General features: G+C 42.4%; 1 protein-coding gene across 1 annotated transcript; it reads left to right on the top strand.

Moving 5' to 3' along the window:
• Positions 1-1,655: 1,655 nt before the first annotated feature.
• Positions 1,656-13,589, top strand: NUF2 (NUF2 component of NDC80 kinetochore complex). The gene is made up of 13 exons (XM_071435610.1): positions 1,656-1,847; positions 2,858-2,932; positions 3,806-3,882; positions 4,044-4,105; positions 4,972-5,069; positions 5,882-5,955; positions 7,160-7,256; positions 8,186-8,248; positions 8,888-9,025; positions 9,895-10,035; positions 10,805-10,980; positions 12,372-12,507; positions 12,760-13,589. The coding sequence occupies exons 1-13, from the start codon at positions 1,725-1,727 to the stop codon at positions 12,907-12,909; spliced, it is 1,410 nt and encodes a 469-aa protein (XP_071291711.1). The 5' UTR covers positions 1,656-1,724; the 3' UTR covers positions 12,910-13,589.
• The last annotated feature ends 7,895 nt before the right edge of the window (positions 13,590-21,484 follow it).

Genomic DNA, 21,484 nt, shown 5'->3' with positions numbered 1-21,484 from the left:
AACCGAGCCTGGCTTTTACACGGGCAAGTGTGGAACAGTGGCTGGAGCGTCTCTGTCTCACACTCGGTGCCAGGTGACACCTCCGTGGTGTCAGTGGCTTGCAGAAGCTGCCTGTTTTCAGGGACACTGCTGTGACCTTGGTGGCCTGCTTCCAGCTGGGTGGAGGTGTGGGAAGCTGTGCATGGTGTGGGAGCATCAGAACTTTGTAGGGAGAGCGTGAACAGCCCAAACTTTATCAGAAATGTTGTGAAAAATGCGTCTTTTATGATTGGCTTTTTGCAAATATTAAAATGAATATTATGTTCCGAAAGTTATGTTAGAAAGTTATGCTGTATTAATTTTCTTAAGTGGTGTGTTAAATATAGTTTTACGGTATAACAAAATGTTAAAATAGAAACTATGCTATGTAAGATACTTTTTTCCTAAAGAAAGGACTCGCAGTAAGGCAGCAGCCACAGGACACCTGAATCTTTCAGAGAAAGAGAATTTGTTGCTCCATTATCAGAAGAAATGAACTTCTTCCAGCCTCGCTCAGGCATGATGACACCATTAGGATTCAGAGGAAGAATTTGACACTGACCAGTCAGAATCCTTTGTTTGAATGGAACTTATACATCATGTATGAGGTGTATGAATTTGCAACAGGTTATTGTTTTTAAGGGTTAATCCTCTGTTAACGTGGGTCCTTTTTCGGGCTTATTTTGCCCAGAAAGAGATACCCGGACTGTGTGTAACTCTTTATTTCTATTGTCTCATATTGTCCTAATCCAAATTGTCCAAATTATTATTACTCTAATTATATTACTATTTTCAGAACCATTTTATTACAATTAAACTTTTAAGATTAAAAAAAAAAAAAATTGGCGTTTTTCACAGTGTCACACTGCAAGGGGTGGGACTGGTTAGGCAAGAGTCCTGTGCAATGCTGGGCTGGCATTGTCTCCTTCCAGGAGCCAGGAGGTTTTATCCCATGTGGAATAGCGGGTCCAGGTCTGGGGATCTCAGCACAAGATGTGGAGATGTTGGAGCGGGTCCGGAGGGGCCATGAAGATGCTCAGAGGGCTGGAGCAACTCTGGTGTGGGGACAGGCTAAGCTGGGGCTGCGCAGCCTGGAGAGGATTATGGGGACCTTACCTAAAGGGTTTTTGGAAAGGAGGAAGAGTGACTCATTACATGGGCAGATAATGAAAGAACAAGGGGGAATGAAAGAGGGCAGGTTTGGAGTGGATATTAGGGAGAAATTCTCCCCTGGGAAGGTGATGAGGCATAGGGTGCCCAGAGACGCTGTGGCTGCCCCATCCCTGGAAGTGCCCAAGGCCAGGTTGGACAGGGCTTGGAGCAACCTGGGATAGTAGAAAGTGTCCCTGCTCATATCAGACGGAAAACTAGGTGAACTTTAACGCTCCTTCCAGGGATTTTATGACTCCTCTAGAAGCGCTGCCAGCCCCGCCTGACAGCTCCGGAGGGACGCAGCCGCCTCACCCCGCCCTTCCCCTCACGGCCAACGGCCGCACCGGGGCGGGGCCTGACAAACCACGCCCACCACGACACCGCGGCCGTTGATAGGCCAAGAGAGGGCGGGAACGCGCTGAGCCCCGCCTCCCAGTGACGATGCGATCTCTGATAGGTCAGCGAGGAGGCGGGGGTGGGGCGCGGAGGATTCAAGCAGCGGGCGCGCAGCAGTGCTGCCGCCGCGTCTCTGCCGCTGTGTCCCTACCGCCGCCATGGAGACCATGACCTTCCCCCGCTACAGCCCCGACGACATCATCAGCTACCTCCGCTCGCACATCCTGGAGGGCGCCGAGGCCCGCAACCTGGTCAAGGGCGACGTGTTCGGCAACCCCAGGGTGCGTGCGGGGGGCGCGGGGCGGCTCCGGGCCACGCCGGCTCCCGTATGGGACGGACGCGCTGGGCCCGCCCGAGTGACCGCGGGGTTGGGTGGAACGGGCTGGGGGTGGGCTCGGAGTGGTCTCGGGGCTCTCCTCGGGCCTCGCCGGGAAGCGCCGTGGTGTCAACTTTGTGGACTTCGGGGAATTCCGGCGTGAGGTCTACTTGGAACTACAACAGAGCTATGTAAGATTAGGTGCTGTTTTATTCCAGATGCCTGTAAAAGTATAAGTGATATTAATCTAGAACTCGGAGCATGAAGGTTGTGCTTTAACTTCAGGTTTAAGCAGCACATGGCCTGTCCTCCCCAGTTCCGTGGGAACTGGGTCAGAATAGTTCCAACACCTTGCCGGATCCATTTAGTGCTTTTAAACCCCTCCCTGCTTCACCCCCTTTCATTCGCTCTGAGCATTTAGTGTTAGTGAGTGAAGAAAAGTGGCTTTAAAGCGGAGTTGGTGCCTCTGAGTGATTCCTGTTGCTTGTTGCTTGTTTTTGAGCCTGCGGTGAGGGGGGTCTGGCCCTGCTGGTTTAGATGGTTTTTAAGAAGCAAAATTGATCATAGATAAGTGCTATAAATGAAAAATCGTATGGCTTGTAAGTGATTTTTTTTCATCTTAATTTTAATAATCTAATGAAGGGCACTTGTTGCTTCAGGGTTGTCATTTCTGTGACCTTTTTTAGGTTATTTGGCATTGTTTGGTTTGGAAACTGTTCAGCAAGCAGCAGTGTAATGAAAACTAATGCCAAACACACACAGTCAGGGCTGTAATTGCCCAAGCTGACTGCTGCCCCTTGAAACTGAATTATCAACAAATAATGCTTGAACTGAAAAAATGTTGGAAGTGAAACTTGGTTGTCGTGAATTCAGCCTTCATGTGTTAAAAGCTGAATGCTTTCATGGCCTGGCCTGGGAGCCTTGAGTAAACAAACATATGGAATCCTGATTGATTCATGTCCTCTCTTCCTGCAGCTTGAAGTTTTACACCTGATTTACCTGAGAATCCTGCAGAAAGTGTGTGGGATCCGACTGGAGCACGCCTACATGGTAGGGCTGCCTGTGGTGGGGTGGTGGGATGTGAAAGGACAAAAATACTGGCCTTACCTGTTCTTTGGGATGCTCAGGGTGCCAGAAATGTTTGTAAGGTCCAGGAGGGAGTGGGCAAGCTTTTGGAGGGACACCATCCCTTAAAAATCTATACTGGGCTCCTGCTAGAGGAGGCTGGACTGGTCTGGAAAGAATGTAAATGTTTTTTGTATTTGATCATCTCCACTCCTCCATTAATTGAGAGAAAAGTGAGGAGAGGCTGATACCTAAATTAACGTACAGTTAATCTACTTACTGTCTCTGGTAGTCAAGAACTGATCCTCAAAAGTGAGAATAAATGGTTTTGTCTCATGGCTTTTCTGGATAAACTGAAAGGGAAGAGTATTATGTGCACAAGGTAGCTCTGTTCTTCCCAGGCAGTGCCAGCAGCTGCCAGACTGTGCTGTGAGGTTTAAAATGTCAGAGAAAGGGGACAGTGTGCCACTACATTCTCCTCCTGACTTCTCCATGAAGCAGCTGAGTGTGTCAGTTTTGGGGTGTTTAAAGAAGGAGCTGCTTGCTGGTAGCTGTATAATATTGTGCTGCACAAGTTATGAACAAAATGAAACAGAGTTTAGATTCAATTCCAGAGTTTGTAATGTTGCTGCTTTACTTATTATTGTATTTTTATGCTTTTCCAGCCAAAGTTGACCCTTAAAATAGTGTGCTATTTACTTTGTTGACATTTTTCAGCCTTTAATATGCTTTCCCTGTGGATGGGAAGATCATCATCAGTGTTTTTAATTATTTTATGCTGTGGAAAATGCTGCATAATTTTTGTTTTAAGTATTCTCTACTTATGCACTGACTCTTTTTACTCTTTTTACTCTTTAGATGCCACTCAACGTTGACATAATGTACCCACAGATCCATGAAGGCTTTCTACCTGTCTGCAATTTGTATATTCACATGTAAGTTGAAGATGCTTGCCTTGTGCTTGCTGGGCAGATGCTCTGGGACGAGAGGACAAGATCTATTTTGCAGCAGATGGGAACAGGACAAGAACAGAGCCATGGTCACAGAAGCTGAGTCACAGTCTCTCAGCTGAGGTTGTGTTTTGTTCTCCTTGTAGGGAGCGCTTGCTGCCCATGTGCCGGATCAGTGACTTCCAGATTGCTGATGTTTTAAACCCAAGTAAGCAAGTGCCTTGTAATCCTTGTGTTTCCTGGGTGCTGCTTGGTATTCCAGGTGCTTTTTCTCTTTGGGCATAGCCAAATGGGTGTCTAGTGTGGAGAAATGTCCCTCTGGCTGCTCTTCTGACCCTTAAACAAGCTGCTTCTAGTGGACAGCTCTTGTTCCTGATGTGGGCTGGTGCAGGTCAGTAACTGAGGGCAGCTTTGAATGCTGTGAATCTGTTGAACTGCTGGTCTGGAGATGGGCTCTGACATACTTATACAGTATAATAATAGATGGGGATGAAAATTACCCTGACAGCTCTGGAATGCTTTAGGATTTCTTATGCCTGTGCTCCACTCTTTTCAATACCCAATTGTGATTCTGCCACAACACAGACAACTTGGAAAATGCTGCTCTGAAGAAATCTTTCACTTCTGGATCCGTCTTGTCTAAGACATTCAAAGCTTTTGTAATCATCTTTCAGAAAGTTTGCTTGGAATAAAGACAGAAAGTCCCTGCAGTTCAAATTGCTGCCTTCAGTTTGGCTGATAGCTGCAGAGAGGTTCTCTCATCAGAGCTGTAGCTCAAGATTGACACTCTTTCTCCCTGGCTTCTGTTGGAATGGGAGGCTGTGTGTTAACAGCCTTTTCTCCCAGGTGCCACTATTCATTTGTTAAATTACACAGAATTGCTAAGTGTTGGTAACCAGCTGGGTGCTGGTTTTTGTGTAGTCTGAAATCTTTGCAAGCTGAGCGGGGGAAGAACTAATTTGGACTGTGTTTTGTAATTTCTGTCTCCTTGAATTACACTTGGCCCAACTTTTTGGAAGCAATTGCAATGCTTTTGGAAACCAGCTCAGTGAGCTCTTGCAATTCCTCTTTCAGAGACCAAGAGGACAGTTCGTTTCTTGAGTGGCATCCTCAACTTTGTGAACTTCAGGGAATTCCGGCGTGAGGCCTACCTGGAGCTGCAACAGAGCTATGTAAGATTAGGTGCTGATTTATCCCAGATACCTATAAAAGTATAACTAATATTAACCTAGAACCAGGAGCATGAAGATTGTGCTTTAACTTGAGGTTTTTGTAACATGTTGGGATGTTAAATATAGCCAAGTAATTCAGGAAGGTACTGGTTATTACTTTGGGTGTTACTGAAAGGGTTTTTCCTCCAAAATATTGGGGGAAAAATATTACATATATATACATATATATGATTTATATTATATTTATTATTATATGTATTATTTGATGTATATTATTATATATTATTTTATATATATAATCTGTATATCTAATATTTTATATATGTATATATATGTGTATATGTGTATATATATGTGTGTATATATAATATACATAAAAATATATATTTTATATTTATATATGTATATATATGTGTATATATGTGTGTATATATATAATGTATATATAAAATATATATTTTATATTTATATATGTATATATATGTGTATATATGTGTGTATATATATAATATATATATTTTATATTTTTATATATATATGTGTATATATATAATATATATATTTTATATTTTTATATATATATATAAATATATATATGTGTATATATATTTTCCCTTACAATAAATTATTGGATACTTCAGCCTGGTAAGTGCAGGATTGACACCTTGTACCATTTTGAGAAAAGTGGGGTTGTAGGTGGCTTCTGTTCTGAATGTCTCACTAGTTGAGAGATGGTGCATTTCATGTGAAATAACGATGAGCAAGGCTCTAATAAAAGCCCACTTCTCTAAAATTAAATATTTAACTTGCAGAAATTAGCTATGGAGAAAAACCAACACCTGGAGGCTGTGAATCGGGAGGCAGCACTGAAGCTGGAGAAACTGAAGTGAGTGTGTGGAGTAAAGCCCTGTGAGATGCACTGCTTGCCTTTCCTGCTTAGGCTGCATCAGTGGGCCAGTTGTGTGGGGCACAACAAGTCTGAGTGCAAAGCCCCATTCTTGGCACATAATAACTTGGTTCAAAGCTACAGGCTTGGGGAAGAGGGGCTGGAATGTGGCCCAGCAGGAGAGAACCTGGGGGTGCTGGTTGACAGCAGCTGCACGAGATCCAGCAGTGTGGCCAAGGAGGCCAGCGGCACCTGGCCTGTATCAGCAAGTGTGGCCAGCAGGACCAGACAGTGTCCATCCCCCTGTGACACTCCCTGAGTGCTGCATCCAGTTCTGGGCCCCTCACTGCAAGAGGGACATTGAGTGTGTCCACAAAAGGGCAGTGAAGCTGGGAAGGCTCTGGAGCACAAGTCTGATGAGAGGGAGCTGAGGAGGTTTATTCCCTGCTGGCAGAGGAAAAAAAAAAAAAAACCAAAAACTTTTACAGTGTATGGTTGCATTGAGGAAATTCTGTATTTGTATGTGGAGAACTAGGCTGAAACTTTTTGCTGTTACTTAGCTTTTAGTGATGTGTCTTTATCCCTTCAACAGCTGGAAGAAGCTCATCTTTAACTTAATACATGAGTAAAGTTGTCTTCCTTAGTTATTTGACATGTTTGCCACAATCTCTGTTTTTCAGGCCATTTAGCCCCACTGCCTGTGTCTTTGCACCATTAAGTTTTGTTTTTGCTTGTGGATAATAGGATGAAGAAATGGCTGGTTTCCAAGAGAGCTTTCAAAACAAAGTGTTTTTTTTTTTCTGACAGCTGCTCTTGGTGTGTGCTACACAGGGGGGTCCCTAGCTGGGATAGGTCTACACTAATATAAACTATTTATATGACAGGTAATATGCAAATATTATAAATGAAAGTCACCCCTAAAACTGATAGGAGTGTTGTACTTTCATGCTTTGCTTAACATGATCTTTAAACTTAGTCCTCTATGTTTGTGCCACTTCTTGCCAAAATAGCTCTTTAGATTTTGCTTCAACTGCAAAATCTTACAAGCAAAGGAAAATAAGATATATTCATTTGAGACTGCCTTGCTCTGATTACTGAAGTTACTGGCTGTAAACTCTGTGGAGACAGTGATTGTTTTATCTGCTGTACTCTGACTGGACTATAACGATGCTGAAACTGCCCAATATCTTTATTTTTCCCTCAGCACAGTCCCAGTTGAACATGAGGCAGAGATCAAGCAGCTCACAGAGAGCATTCGGGAGCTGGAGCAGCTGCTGAGGCAGGACTATCGGCGGAAACAAGTAGGGCCTTGTTCTGTGTTTCTCTGAAAACCTGCTGTGGGCCCCTCACTTCTCTTGATCTTATTCCCTTCCCTCCAACTCAGCGGATAAAAGGGACTTTTTTGATTTAAAGCAATGGCCATTTTAGCAAAATGCTGTTGGAGCCCTCTTTGTTTCACTGTGAGGAATGTGAAATGTGCTTTAAATCAGACTTGGGGAATACAAAAGTATAGTTGAGTCTTTTTTTGAAATGCATTTCTGCAATGTCTTGGGAGATGCACATCACACTTCCAGACAGGAACACAGGGATGTTCCTCTTTGTTTTCCATTTGAATTCCAAGAATTGGAACTGGAGGTGGGCCATGGCAAGAAATGAGGCCTAAGAAGGGTCACCCAAGGGAATGCCTGGCAGAAGGAATGGGGTTCATTGCAGGGGTAACTTTTCAGCAGTGGAAACTTGCCTCTCAGGTCTCATAAATAACTTTTTTAGCTCCTTTGAGAGAAAGAAAATAATAATCTATGGTCAGGATTTTTTTTTTGTTTTGTCAAGTCATATTTCTGTTATTAGCATTATTAACCTTGTGCTTGACTATTATTTGGGACTTTATGTTAAATTATATTTTTCCCTGAAGAAGAGAGCCTCTGGCAAAGAAAATTGTAGGAGTATAATAGCTGCCAGGGTCAATAAGAATAGGGATGGCCAATCTCTTATCCTTATTCTTAGTTACCCACTGCTGGCTGCCTCCCTAGTGCTTCCAGTGGTTTTGGTGACAATATTCTCCTTTCCTGTCTTTGAAATCTTACAGATTGCAGGTTTTTTTCTGCTGGTTATGGCATTCCAAAGGACCCATAAATGGGGGATTTCTCCTGTGGACAGATCTATGATAGAAGGATAAGGCAGGTACCAGCTGTAGAGATGCTTGTTGAAAGCTTGGTGCTTTTTTTTTCAGACAGCTTTGCAAGAAGTGACTTCTCAAAAGAAGACAGATATTGCTGAGAGAACCCAAAAACTGGTAAGTACACCTCTGTGTGCTGCTGGCTGCAGATCAACTGAGAGATCATCTCTCTTTCTAGGATCAGATTATTCTTGGAATTAAGTCACTAGAAATCTGGACCTCTGAGGTGCTGTGGGTTTACCTTGCATGCATAGAGTGAGCTAATGAGGCACAACAGGAGGTTTTGAACTTGTTGCTCTTCTCCCAGGGTGACAGAGTTGGCTCTGGAATGCTGCAGTCACTGCCTCAGTATCCCTAGGTCAGGAGTTCTGAGGGAGAGAGCTTGTGGCAGTATTCCAGGCTGGATGGGGCTTGGAGGTGTCCCTGCCCATGGCAGGGGGTTGGAATGAAAGGATCTTGGAGGTCTTTTCCAACCCAAACCATTCTAGGATTAGCTGGCAGGCTCTTGGTGGAAAACACCAGTTAACTGCTGTTCTTCTGCATCCCTTTAAGCAAATGTGGGAAGCAAAATAGGCTGTTGATTGCTTTGATTTGGAATGTTAATGCCAAAGAGAAATTTAGTTTTAGAACTTCCTAATGAGGAATGACTACACACCCAAGAACCTGTCTAGTCATAAGACCATAGCAAACCTTGCTACACAATTCCTCTTTGTTCACCTAATTACTAATATTGAAAGTGTTTGTGTCATTAACTAGAATGAGTGCAAAGTGTCTCTGGCTACTCTGAAAGAAGAACAAGAGCAGCTGAAATCCAAAATTGTGGAGAGTCCAGAAGAACGGAAAAGTTACAACGAGATGATGAAAGAGACTATTAAGAAATTGAAGAGATCTAAGGTGAGCTTTTCCTCTGTCCACACAAGGAGGTGTTCTGTTAGAAATAGCATGTTTTACTGGACTGTCATCATCTAGAGCTGCTTCTTGAGTGATGGTAAAACACCAGCAGGACAGTGGTTGGTCTGAAATGAAATCACAGCCTCAGAAAATTGAAGGTTTGTGGTAGAGGTGGTGGTGTATTTTTGATGGGCTGTTTTTTTCCTTTTGAAAAGCAAGATTGCAGTCACTTGTAAAATCAGGTGTTGAACTCTTGAATCTGTTTGGCTGTTTGCTCTCCAGAGGAGACAATATTTTGTCAGCTCCCAAATATCTTTGTATTTAGAACATGTGTTTCATAATGCTTCTGTTGTTATTCACTGTTTCTGGAATCGATGGCTGTCTTCACTAATATGCTGAACACTGAGTTCCCACCTAGATTTATTTATTCTTTTTAAAATTATTATCTCCACTCATTTTTGTGGTTTGAGATTGCTCACACTTCAGTGGTTTGCACTTTGCCTCTGATGGTTATTTTTGTTCCAAGGGTGTAAACTCAATTGCTGTAATTTCAGGTAGGAAGCTTTACATAACTCTTGTTTTACCAGTGTAGAATTTCTTCACTGCACAACTTTTTTTTTTTTTCTGAAAGCTCTTGGAAAAAGCTGATTACTCATTAATTCAGTGTAAAACACTTGTATGTCACCTTTATTTCTGTGCTTCCAAATAAATGCCTTTCTTTTATTTTTTTATGAAGAGCTCATTTCACCACCTCTTAAATATTACTTTTAAGTCCTTAAACAATGAGAGGAGGGTCCAAAGTTCAATATGCTTTAATTCTATATAAAAGAACTCTAAAGCTGTTTATTGATAGTCTTTTTCTCTCTTTAAAGCAAGAAGTTACTGAGAAATATGAAGGTTATAGAGATGTAGTTGAGGTTCTGCCATCATGCCAAGTGGAATTGCAGTTGTACCAAAAGAAGATGGAAATACAGGGAGAAAATGTGGAGAGACTGGCCAGTGTATCATCAGAGGTCTGTATTATCCAAATTATATCCTGTTAGGGGAGAGTTTGATGTCTAAGCAATGTTCCCCTCTTTCCTTTTCACTGTAAAGAATGACATTTTGAAGTTTCCAAGTTCTTTCTTAAAAATGTCAGTAAAACATTGCTGCTGCTTTGCTGGGTGGCACTAGCTAATGTACTATGCACTAGCTATTGACCACTTTGAATAGTCAAGGGCTTTGTTGCCATAGAAACCTGACCTAAAATAGTTGGAGCTGTCTTGGGGTTGTTGGTAGGAAATGATGGGAAAAGAAAAGTGAAATCGAGTTTCTTCTGCCTTGAGAGTGGAAACTAAGAATAAAAAATTGTTACATCAGGAAGAGTCATGTCTTAAGTGCCTTTAAATTTATTAATATTGCTAAGCCAGACATTCTCTGATGAAATGTTTGTCACAATACAGTCCCTTGCTATTTGCCACTAGGTTTTGGGAGAATGCAGTTGTTAGGAGCAATTGAAAAATGTTATGGAGTCTTTTTGGGTGTTTGTATAGCATGTGTTCAAATGAGGCTTGGCAAAAAGCTAGAGCAGAAGTCAAAGTCACTTCTGAAAGTCATCCTGAGCAAGGGGACCGTGTCCATTTGGATGTATTTATAATCAGAGAAAGAGCTGGCAATCAAATCTTCAAAAAGCAGCCAGCTACTTGTAATCTTAGCACATTTACAGAGTATGCTGTCTTGATAATTTCCTGTCCCCATTTAATGTCTTTCTATTTCATTTATTTCTATACTTCTGTACTCTAGGCCAGAAATCTGGAGGACCAACTTGAGAGTTCTCAGGTAGAGCTGAAAAAGGCCAAGACAGATGAAATGTCCCTGAAGAGAGTGGTGACTGCAAAACATGAGAAGCTTGCTACAGCTGAGATCCAGCTCCAAAAGATGCGTGAGGATATTGAACAGCACAAGTGCACCGTGCTCGAGTATGGAGGGGTTGATGTTTCTGCCTGCTGCTGTTTTATGTCTTTGTTATGTGCTGCCAAAGTCCATGTCTGCTACAAACACACAGCTTAGCACTGAGGGGAAAATGAGCAGTGTGGGACAGCTCTGTATGAAGACCAGGAATGCTGCAGGCAGGGATTTGGGGTCTCAAATCAATAATTGCAATGTGACTTGACAGCAATTCTTTTATTGGAGCACTAATTTAATTTATAATGCTTATTCTTGATTCTTTTATCTTCTTAAAGAGAATGTCACATTGGGATAATTTTCCAACTTATCAGACTTCAACAAAGCCCCATTTGCCTTTCATGAATTTTTCATAATTTCCCTTGCCACTTTTGCTCATTATCAAAGATGTTCGAGACCCATGGGGAAATGGGGCTCGCATCTCAGAGGAGCATTATCCTGACATGATGCTTCTAAAACAAAAGGAAAAGTGTCATTTGATCAAAGCCTCTCAGCCCCTCTTCCTTCCTCCCATATGCTGAAGGCAGCACCAAACTGCAGCCCTGGAAGGTCCTGGCTTCACTGTGAGCTTAGTGCTGAGCTTTTAGGGAGAAAATTGATTTTTAAACAATTTTCATCTACACAGATAGAGAGGAAAGGGAATATGGAACATTCTTGGCTGTGATGGAAGGGAGCTGCTTGCACATAGATGGGAGAGTCAAGTAAGATTTAGTCAGGCTTGAGGTTTGTGTGCAGAATGGCACTTAGTGTATTGTACCAGCTAAAATGAAGTATTTGGGAGGAAAATAGGTTGGGCATTGGGAGGAATTTCTGGACAGAAAGGTGATTAGACCTTGGAATGGGCTGCCCAGGGTGGTGTGGAGTCACTGCCTCTGGAGGTGTTCAAGGAAAGACCAAGTGCCATGGTCAAAGTGACAAGGGGGTGTTCATAGGTTGATCTCAGAGGTCTTTTCCAACTTAAATGATTCTGTGAGAAGCAGCTTTTAATTTAGCAATGAAAGCAACATAATCTTATGCTCCTTTTCATCAAAAGTTGCTCCTATTTATGTTTTTAATGTATCAGGTATTTCCCTTGAGTGATAAAATTAAATGCTTTGATAAGCAAGAGGGGAAGGGAGGTAACCTTGATTGAAGAAAGGAGTTTTTGCTGGTGAAAAGAAATGTCCTGACTGTTCCCTTGAGGTGGGAAGGTGCATATGGGCTCCTGCTAAGAATGAGCTTCACTTCTTGTACCTAAGTTGTTCTAGTTTAAAAATCACATGAATTTCCAAGAAAGTAAATTCTATATATCATTGCATCTGCAAGCTGCTGGTTTTATGCTCATAAAATGCAAGGTTTGCTTGTGGTGGGCTTCAGTTGCATGTGGAATGAGCTCAGTACTAACTTTTTTTCCTGTCCCCTTTAGGCATTTTAACAAAGTGCAGGAGAAGAGGGGTGCTGTGTATGACAAAGTTATGGCCATTCGCAAGGAAATCAAACAGAAGAAGGATAAAATTGAGCAGCTGAAGGATGATGCTGAAGAAAAAGCAACAAAAGCCAAGGTGAGCACTTTTTATTTACCCCCCAAAATCTTCTTATGTTCCTGTTGTAGTGTGGACAGTGCAGTGATCCTCTAAGCAGCCTCCCCTCTGTGTTGTGAATATTTAATGCTGCTGAATGCTGCTCCTTAAGCCATGGATGAGACACCCTTGAAATCATTTGAGTCCACCAGACCACTCACTTGACATTGGTGCTTGATCAAGATTTAACTTTGCTGATGGATTTTTTTTCCCCCCTTTATTTTCTCTTTCCAGGAAATACACCTAATTTTGAAGGCTGTATTGGACAAGTGTCATGAATCTCTCCTTAAGGCAGTAAAGACTTCTGCAGCCTCAAGAGCAGAAAAAATTGATGAAATAAGGGAAGGGCTGTTCAGCATTCAATCTTCTGTAAATGCTTCCTAAGCCTGCCTGAACTTGTGTTCTACTTTCATTGTGTTTGTGCTCATACCTGAACTCAAGGGCTCCTGCTTTGCATGGGAGGGATAACAATTCCAGGCCAATCCAGCTTTCTCCAAAACCATGTCAGAACATGTTTAGCTTTCCAGGCTGATCCTGATGTCATGAACTTGCTGATGTGGATAAGAAAACACTCAATTTCTGGTGTTTCAGTCTGCACCTGGTTTTAGTGGTAATATTGCAAGTGTTGTTATCACCAAACTGCTCAACGTTTTGGACAGGACCCTGCATTTGTAGAAACTGTTCTGCAGATTTTGGTCTGGGAACACCTGGTGCCTTGGTCTGGCTTGAATGTTCAAGATAAGTCAGTAACAGGTGATGCTCCACCACCATTATTCAATTTAGATGAAATCCTGGCAGAGCTGTAGCATCCATCTAAATGCCAAGTTACTCTCATCATAAATATTTGGAACTGTAAACACTCAGAAGTACCATTTTAATATCATTTTAGTTAACAGTACACTCCTTCTCAATGCTTGAACCCATTGTGTCTGCTTTGTGGGGTATTGAACCCTCATCTGTCTTCATCAGTCTGTGTTAGGATGCTCTTAAATATAGATTGATGTTTTGTACCTTAACTTGTGAGTGGTTTTCATTATTTGGAAAAAATAAAATGTTAATTTTTACACTGGTTGATATAAAGGTATTTAACCCTTTTTCTCTTGGGTCTGACTTGGCATAAGGTTTCAGCTGAAAAATGTTGCTCTGTACATTTGTAGGAATGTGTGCCATGAGCAGTGTTTTGTGATGAAAGGAGGAGGATGATTCAAGCCAGCTTTAAAATTTTAATTCTTCATCTCTAGAGGTGCTAGCAGGTCAGTTAGGGAGGGCAGGTGTTTGTTCCTTCTAGAGCTCTTATGGAGGCATCAAACCCTTCTAAAGTTTTGCTTTAAGGTTTTTTTTTAAATTTTCCCACTGTAACAGAATTGTTTAGGTTGGAAAAGCCTTTTAAGATGAAGTGCAGCCATTAACCCGGCACTGCCCCCTCCAGCACTGAACCCTGTCCCTGAGTGCCCCCAGTGCGCTCTGAAATATTGCAGTAGCATCTCCTTCCTTATAAAAACTGACTGGAGAGAGATCCCAAAACCTTCCAGCAGATACTGCAGGGGATTATTCCAATCAGCAGATCAAGATCCTTAGGCTAGAGAGATGATGCTTGTGTATGCCAGTGATGAGGAATTTGCAGGACAAAGAAAAAGCTGCAGTCTGGACCCTGGTCTCAAAGATTTTGGGTAAAATAAAAGGCTGCAATTCATGAAGAAAGAAAAACTCTTGATTTCCAGGTTTTTGTATTACCAATAGGTCCTTGTGCTTTTACTGTTGCTTATTTGTACCTAGAATACTTATAAATCATAACTAAGGAATGATTTATCTACAGATAATTGATTCCTAGGTGTGAATTGATTCCTACTGCTGCTTGTCAAAAACTTGACCCACCTTGAACCATATGGCAAGGCAGTGGGGGGAGTTCAGTGTGGCCTGGAGAGCAGAGAAGGGAGAGTGGTTTTGCTGAGGCAATACAGCTCCCTTTCCCTCAAGAGGGCAGTGTTTGTCAAAATATTCTTTTTTTTTGGTTTGCCTTTTTTTTAAATCTTTCTGCCTTAGCTACTGTTTAAAAGTGTAGTTTAATTTTTTGTGTGTGTGTACTTCAGTATTTCATATACAACATAAAACTTGTAGCAAGTTGGGCTGGCCACACTTGTTTGAAATGTGTGGAGTTATTAACAATAATCTATCTGTACACAAGCTTTTAAATTGTGCAAGCAGAAAAAATGACAGTGGCTAAGGTGGGAAATGGGTTAACAGGACACCTTTTAAGGGATGGAAGGAAATATTTTTATCACTCCTCTCTTGCCTTTACTCCAGAGCGTGGCTGGAAGGATCTTCAGAGCTGTCTCAAAAGTCAGATTTTGTAGGTTTTGGGTGAGAGTAGGTGAGCCAGGTTTGTATTTTCCCATTTTCAGCTGCTGGGGCAGAGGGATGAGCTGGGAGCTGGCCACTTGGTGGGGATGTTGGCACAGAGAGTGGCCCTGGATTCCTGTTCCATCCCTGCCACAGCTCTGCTGAGGAAGCCAAAGGAAAACCTGCTGAATCTTCAGCTTCAGGATAACAGCTTTTCAGCTTTCATAAATTCTAGGAGTGGCCAGGACCAGGTAAGCTACAAGTTCAAACTCACTGACATATATTTCCATCGAAGGATATGACCCTTGATGCTGCCAAAGCAGGAGCTGCTCTGGAGGAAGGAGCCTGCACTTGGGAGTCTGTTCCCTGTTATTTGTGCAGGGGGATTAGGAGGGAGTGTGAAAGGCTCAAGTGTGTGTAAATCACGAGGTTGTGAGGTGCAGAGTAAAGAAATCTGGCAGATAAAGGCACCTGTGTGCTGAGGTCTCTTGTATCCAGGGCATGTTTTAGAAAGATTCTCTTGATGTTTCCATCAGGCTCATGAAAGGCAATCCTTATTATGATACAGTAAAATAAATGTCTGGAGATACCTGGGAATAAGACCAAAGAGAAAGCTTGGAACTGAACATCCAAATTCTTGTGGCCTGCAAAATTCCTTTTTCCAAAGGAAATGCTGTTTCTTGAGATGCTGGAAATGGAGAAACTATGTGACAAGATAAAGTTCCCATATGGTTTTTTCACTGAAAAATTTTATGACCATGAGGATTTTGTCCCTTTTTCCCCATGAAGAAAAGACAGCAAGGTGTTCAGGAGCTGAGTTTCCAATGGGCAGCACATTAACCAGTCCTTACTGCAAAGAGAGAGTCTGCAGGCTGGGACAGTGATATTGAGAAAGGCAATCACTGAAAAATGCACTTGCAAAGAGAAATGGGCATTAGAAGGAAAAAAAAAAAATCACTGTTTTTGCAAGCTGCAAGTCCACCTGGGGAGGACTGGGAGAGGCCAGTGTTTGTAGCAAATGAACAAACAAAAGGAGGGGAAAACCCAGGTTATGTTGGGGTTTCCATAGCAACACAATGCTTTTCCTGGAAAACTCAGCTGATGAGATCTGATCTATCTGCTGTTTAACTCTTGCATGCAGAGCCCATTTCTTGCCTTACCTGTCTCCTGCACAGCACAGTCCCTGCTGCTGGCTGTGCTGTCACTCCACCACGGTGGTCCCCATGGGGAATGATGCTCCTGAGCCAAGGCTGCTCCTGTTCTGTTGCAAAACACACAGAAAAGGAAGAGTTTATGAGGCAGAGGCACCTTTTGTGTGTAGGGAGGATTTACCAGGTGTGCTGATCCTGGGCAGCCTCTGCCTGAGATCTGTGGGAGACTTTGTGTGACTGTTTGGTGAGTTTATCAAAGCAGCCTGACTTAAATTTCTTTCCAATTTGTACCTGACTCAAACCTGATTTACATTTGTACCTGGTGTTCTGCCCTTTGAAAAGCCCCAGCTGTGGGAACTGGGAATCCTTGGTGGCAGGGGAGTTTCTGGTGGAGGAAGGTGGAAGGGTGGCAGCTTTTGCCTGACCAAAAGGACAATTGAGAGAGTGGGCAGCACCACAAATGTTCATGAAATGGCTACTGCTCTCAAAAATGTAAAAAGAAGCATCTGTTTTGGGGAGAAAGTGGATGTGAGACCCCATCCTGGTACAGCAGAGAGGAAATGGATTTTGCTCCCTGCCTTCTGAGCAGGCTTTGCCAGAGGGGCTGCCCTTGGAGGGGGAAAATGGGATGAAGAGACAGAATTTTCTCATTTGCTGGGTCCCCTGCATGGTAAGTAGCTACAAAGAGAGGGTGGTAAGGGAAGGCAGGGATCCCAAAGGATGCTGAGTATATTGTCACAGAATCAGGGAATGGTTTGGCTTGGAAGGGACCTAAAAGCTCATCTTGTTCCAACACCCCTGCCATGGGCAGGGACACCTTCCACTGTCCCAGGCTGCTCCAAGCCCTGTCCAGCCTGACCTTGGACACTTCCAGGGATGGAGCAGCCACAGCTTTGTGGGCACCCTGTGCCAGGGCCTCAGAGGGAAGAATTTCTTCTGTCTGATGTGTTTGTTCCAGCCCTGTTAGGGGCCTGGCAGTGGCCAACCTCTGCAATATTCAGCAAAAGCAATATTCTGTTTAATTGGTGGGCTTTATGTTTGGGTTTTTTTTCCTCTCTGACTGTTGTTCTGTTATTAACCTGTTACTGCTTATTGAGCCCTGAAGATTTGTGAATAGAAAACAACCATCATTACAATATTTAAAAGAAAACCAATTCAGAGGGATTCAAAGACCAGTAATCCAGGTATATGCCAATAAATAGGAAACAGTGCTTTATAATCTCTTCACAAACCATCCCCTATCTTCAAACATTTATTATATTCCCTCCTATTTCTCCTGACAGCCACCTGTTCAACTTGTGACCTGTTTGTAAAAATCTGCACACCATCTATCAGAGGGATGCACTCACTTACAAACTTCTGTTCTGTGGGCATTGAGTAAATTATTTCTTTAAGATCATATGGCAGATCTATAATTAATTAAACCCTCCATGATATTAGTGCAAAATAATTTCTCCTTTCTAAAAAGGTAAATGTAATTTGCCGATCTGGTATTTGGAAGAATGCTTTCCCCAAAATCAATTCCTTTAGTTTCCAGAGAATAGAAATGAGAAGCAATCTCATTTTAATTATATCTCTTTATTGCTAACAAAGGAATGATTTATGCAATTAAATTAACTGGCTAGAAAATTATTCTCAGCTGGGCTGTCCTAATTCTTTGCTTTCTGAATTGCAGGCTCTTACACTTCTCTATGTAGATTAATTTTTCTGATATGCAAACAATGCTCCTTGTGTTCATTTTTAACATTTTTTATTCACAGCTCCCCTTTTCTTAGTGTCAATGACATGAGTAATATTTGTGCACTGCTGGGCTCTGATTCAGGCCTTTTTTATGTAGAAAGATTGGGAAAAAAAAAATCTTTTCTTTTGAATCTCATTATTGCAGAGCAAGGTTTTGAAGTTTTCTTATCTATTGCTGAGAAACAGCAGCAGGAACATGGAGGGACTGCAAAGATGTCAAAGGATGCAAACTTTTGAAGGAAAATGTATCAGCACTGAGGAGACAGGTGAATTTGTGGTTGGTGTTAAGAAAGCATTTTTTAATGTATTCCTCTTATACCTCTGTTTCCTTGCAGCCAGGCAAAAAGCTGAAACACAAGGGGAAAAAAACGAGACAGATTTATGTTGTACACAGACTCAATAGGGAACGAATTTGGGATTTTTTTTTCTCTTTCTGCCTGGGATTACCTTGCAGTGGCTGGCCAGAATGCGAGCTAGAGATATTTGGGCTGAGGGGAAAATTACCATGTAACAACACATTGTGACCATGTGCCAACACAGCCTGACATCTTCTGAATGGGGCATTGGTGTAATGTGCTGCTCTAAACCAGCAGTGAACATATTGCAGAGCACGTGTTGGCTCTGTCTGAGCTGTCCTGCCCTGTATCAGTGGAGATGTGTCAGCTGGTCAGGCTTTGCTGTGCTGGCACTCTGTGCTGCTGTCAGATGGCTCTGAACTGACAGAAAGGAGCTTTAGATTGGATGTTAGGAAGGAATTCTTCCCTGTGAGGGTGGGGAGGCTCTGGCACAGGGTGCCCAGAGAAGCTGTGGCTGCCCCTGGATCCCTGGCCAGGCTGGACATGGCTTGGAGCACCTGGGATGGTGGAAGGTGTCCTTGCCATGGATGATCTTTCAGGTCCCTTCCAACCCAAACCAGGCTGTGATCTATGAAATAAAGTTAAAAACCAGAGTTTTTGTCTGGGTTGGACTGTGGTGGTTGGGGTGTGGAAAGGTCTGCACCATTGTGTCACCATCCTGTTTTCTGAAAAATCCCTTTGCCAGGATTCTTCTCCTGGGAAGCTGAGAAGCCTCAGAGAAAAAGGAAAACAATAATTATCTGATTTGCTTCTCCTGTGTTTTGCTGCTTTGGAATGTGGTTGGAGATTGTTTATCCAACAAGTGAATTGTTTTTACTGAATGACCAATCACAGTCAGGCTGTGTCAGACTCTGAGGAGAGAGTCACGAGTTTTTCATTAGTATCTTGTTAAGCCTTCTGTAAGTATCCTTTCTATATAACATAAGAGGATATAACATAAGAGGATATAACATAAGAGGATATAACATAAGAGGATATAACATAAGAGGATATGATATAATATGATATAATATTATATAATATGATATGATATAATATAATAGGATATGATATAATATGATATAATATGATATAATATGATATAATATGATATAATATGATATAATATGATATATAATATAATATAATATAATATAATAATATGCCTTCTAAGAACATGGAGTCAGATTCTCAATTCCTCCTCCGTCTGAGGAACTCAGAAAATACCCCACACCATTGGGATTCTGAAGGCTTGTGACATTCCAGAGAGGAAGGATCAAGTTGTTATCATTTGGGTGGGATCAGGAAGCATTTTGGGCCTCTCTCCTTGGGCTGGGGATCATGCAAAGGGAATCTTTCCTCTGGGCTGCTGGGTGGGTGAGGGAAGGGGCAGTTGCTGCAATGCCTCTATTGACTGCAGTTGTTCTCCTTGAGGACATCACTGTAAAATCAGCATAAACTGAATTTGCTTAGCAAGTGGGATCACACTTATTTATTGGAAGAACATTTCTCAAAGAACAGTTGTGCTTGGCTTACTGTCAAGAAGTGATTTTTAATTTTTTTTTTAATTAAAAAAAAATTTCCCCTAGTTCTGCAAATTCCCTGCACTGAGTTCAGTTCTCCTGCATGAATATCTTGGCTCATACAGGAAATAATCCTTTGCAATGCCTCAGGAAGATGCTCTGAGGTGTGAGTTTACCAGCAGTCTGCAGAGAGAAGGCTTTGAGTTCAATATTATCTATACAGCAAGAATGGTTAGAAATCAATAAGATGAAATTCATGACAAATGCTACCTTTAGGGAGGAAACATCTGATTAAAAAAATGAGAAACAGCTGCCTAGGCAAGCAGTACTGCAGGGAAGGGTTTGGCTTCAGAGTGAATCACAGACAAGTGAGTCAGTGATGTGCCTTTAAACAGAAATCTTGTTCCTGGAAGCATTAATAGGAGTGTCAGGAGCAAGTTGTGGGGTCGGGGGAGAGATATCACTGCTCTGTGCTGCTTGGTGAAGGCTGGCAGAACGTATCCAGCCTTGCAGCCTGCATTTCAAAAGGCAAGAATGGGGAAAGGACTGGGAAATCATGATCTGGGGGATAAGTAATGACAAGCCTTAGAGAGGGAGAAAATTAAACTTCACTTGCAGCAGGAGAGAATTAAGCTGATACCAGGAAAACCTCCACCACAACCTTCAATTCTCACCTATCAGCCCACCTGGAAGCCTCTGGGTGTGCCCTTTGGCCCTCCCCAGCCCCACCTGCTTTTCCTCTTCACTCCTGCTGCCTTTTTCATTCTGGTTTAGCAGCAAATTCCAGTGGGGGCTGGCACTGAGAGCTGCTCCTGGTGAAAGCCAGGGGAAAGGTTTGGTTTCTCAGTGCCTGAAATCCTCCAATTCTTTTGGAGCAAGCAATGTGTGTGAGGAGCAGTGCAAATAAAAGATGGACTCGTAGTGGAAGGGAATGAAAGATGGGGAAGGAAAAGAAACTAAAATAAGAAAAAATTCCAACTTCAAACAATCAGAACAGGGGAAAAAAATAACCCCAAACCCCAGTGAAACAAGAAAATGTCTCCCTTCCTGGAGCTGATGATAAGGTGAGGCTTCCTTGCCATCTGGGACCTCTAGAACAGTTTAAATGGTGGGCAGTGTAGATTGGCAGGGACAATTTCAAGGATCTGCCCTGTTACAGTCTGAATTCTGGACTCCTGTTCTGTTCCTTAACAAAGGAAATAAGAATGAGTTCCCTCCACATCCTCTAATAGAATTAATCACCTCTCCATGGACCATTTCCCAAATGTGCCAGGATTTAATTTCACAGCGAGTGCTATCCAGATGAAAAGCTGCCTTTGCTAACGTGGGGGATCTCTCCTCTGCAAACTCCATCACTATCACAGGTGGCTCTTCTCCCTCTGAGCAGATCCCTGTGCCCTGCTTGCTGGTTTATCCTGCCAAGGCAGCTGCCTGGGAATGCCCTTCCTCTCTGGGATAAGGTTTATGCCTTGTGAAGCTCCTGTAGATGTGTTCTCTGCAGGTGCTTTTCTTCCAGATGAGATGCTGCTGAGACAGCAGGAAAACTAAACTGGGTGGAATTTAAGAGCCTTGTGCATTTGCCCAGTTTCATTAAAATAAGAGAAAATCACCAGAAAGCCCCATTTTGCTGTTGATTAATTCTTTTCTCTTTGCTGTTTTGTTTTGTCCACGGTGTTGTTCTTAAAATCTGATATTCCTGCTGAGGATCTCACAAAACAGGACCCAGCAAAATGGAGTTTGGGCTTGCAATATTTCAACAAAGCCAATTTTAATTTTTCCTTTTGTTTCATTGTGTAACATAAAAAAAAAATTAATGAACATTTTACTCCAAGTTCAGCAAATATTTCATTTTGAATACCATACTTTTGTT

Source organism: Agelaius tricolor, unplaced genomic scaffold, assembly GCF_023055355.1.
Source record: "Agelaius tricolor isolate 1412-34295 unplaced genomic scaffold, bAgeTri1.0.p SCAF_11, whole genome shotgun sequence".
NCBI lineage: Eukaryota > Metazoa > Chordata > Aves > Passeriformes > Icteridae > Agelaius > Agelaius tricolor.
Note: the sequence above shows the minus strand (reverse complement) of the source record. Positions and strands in the feature narration are given on the sequence as shown.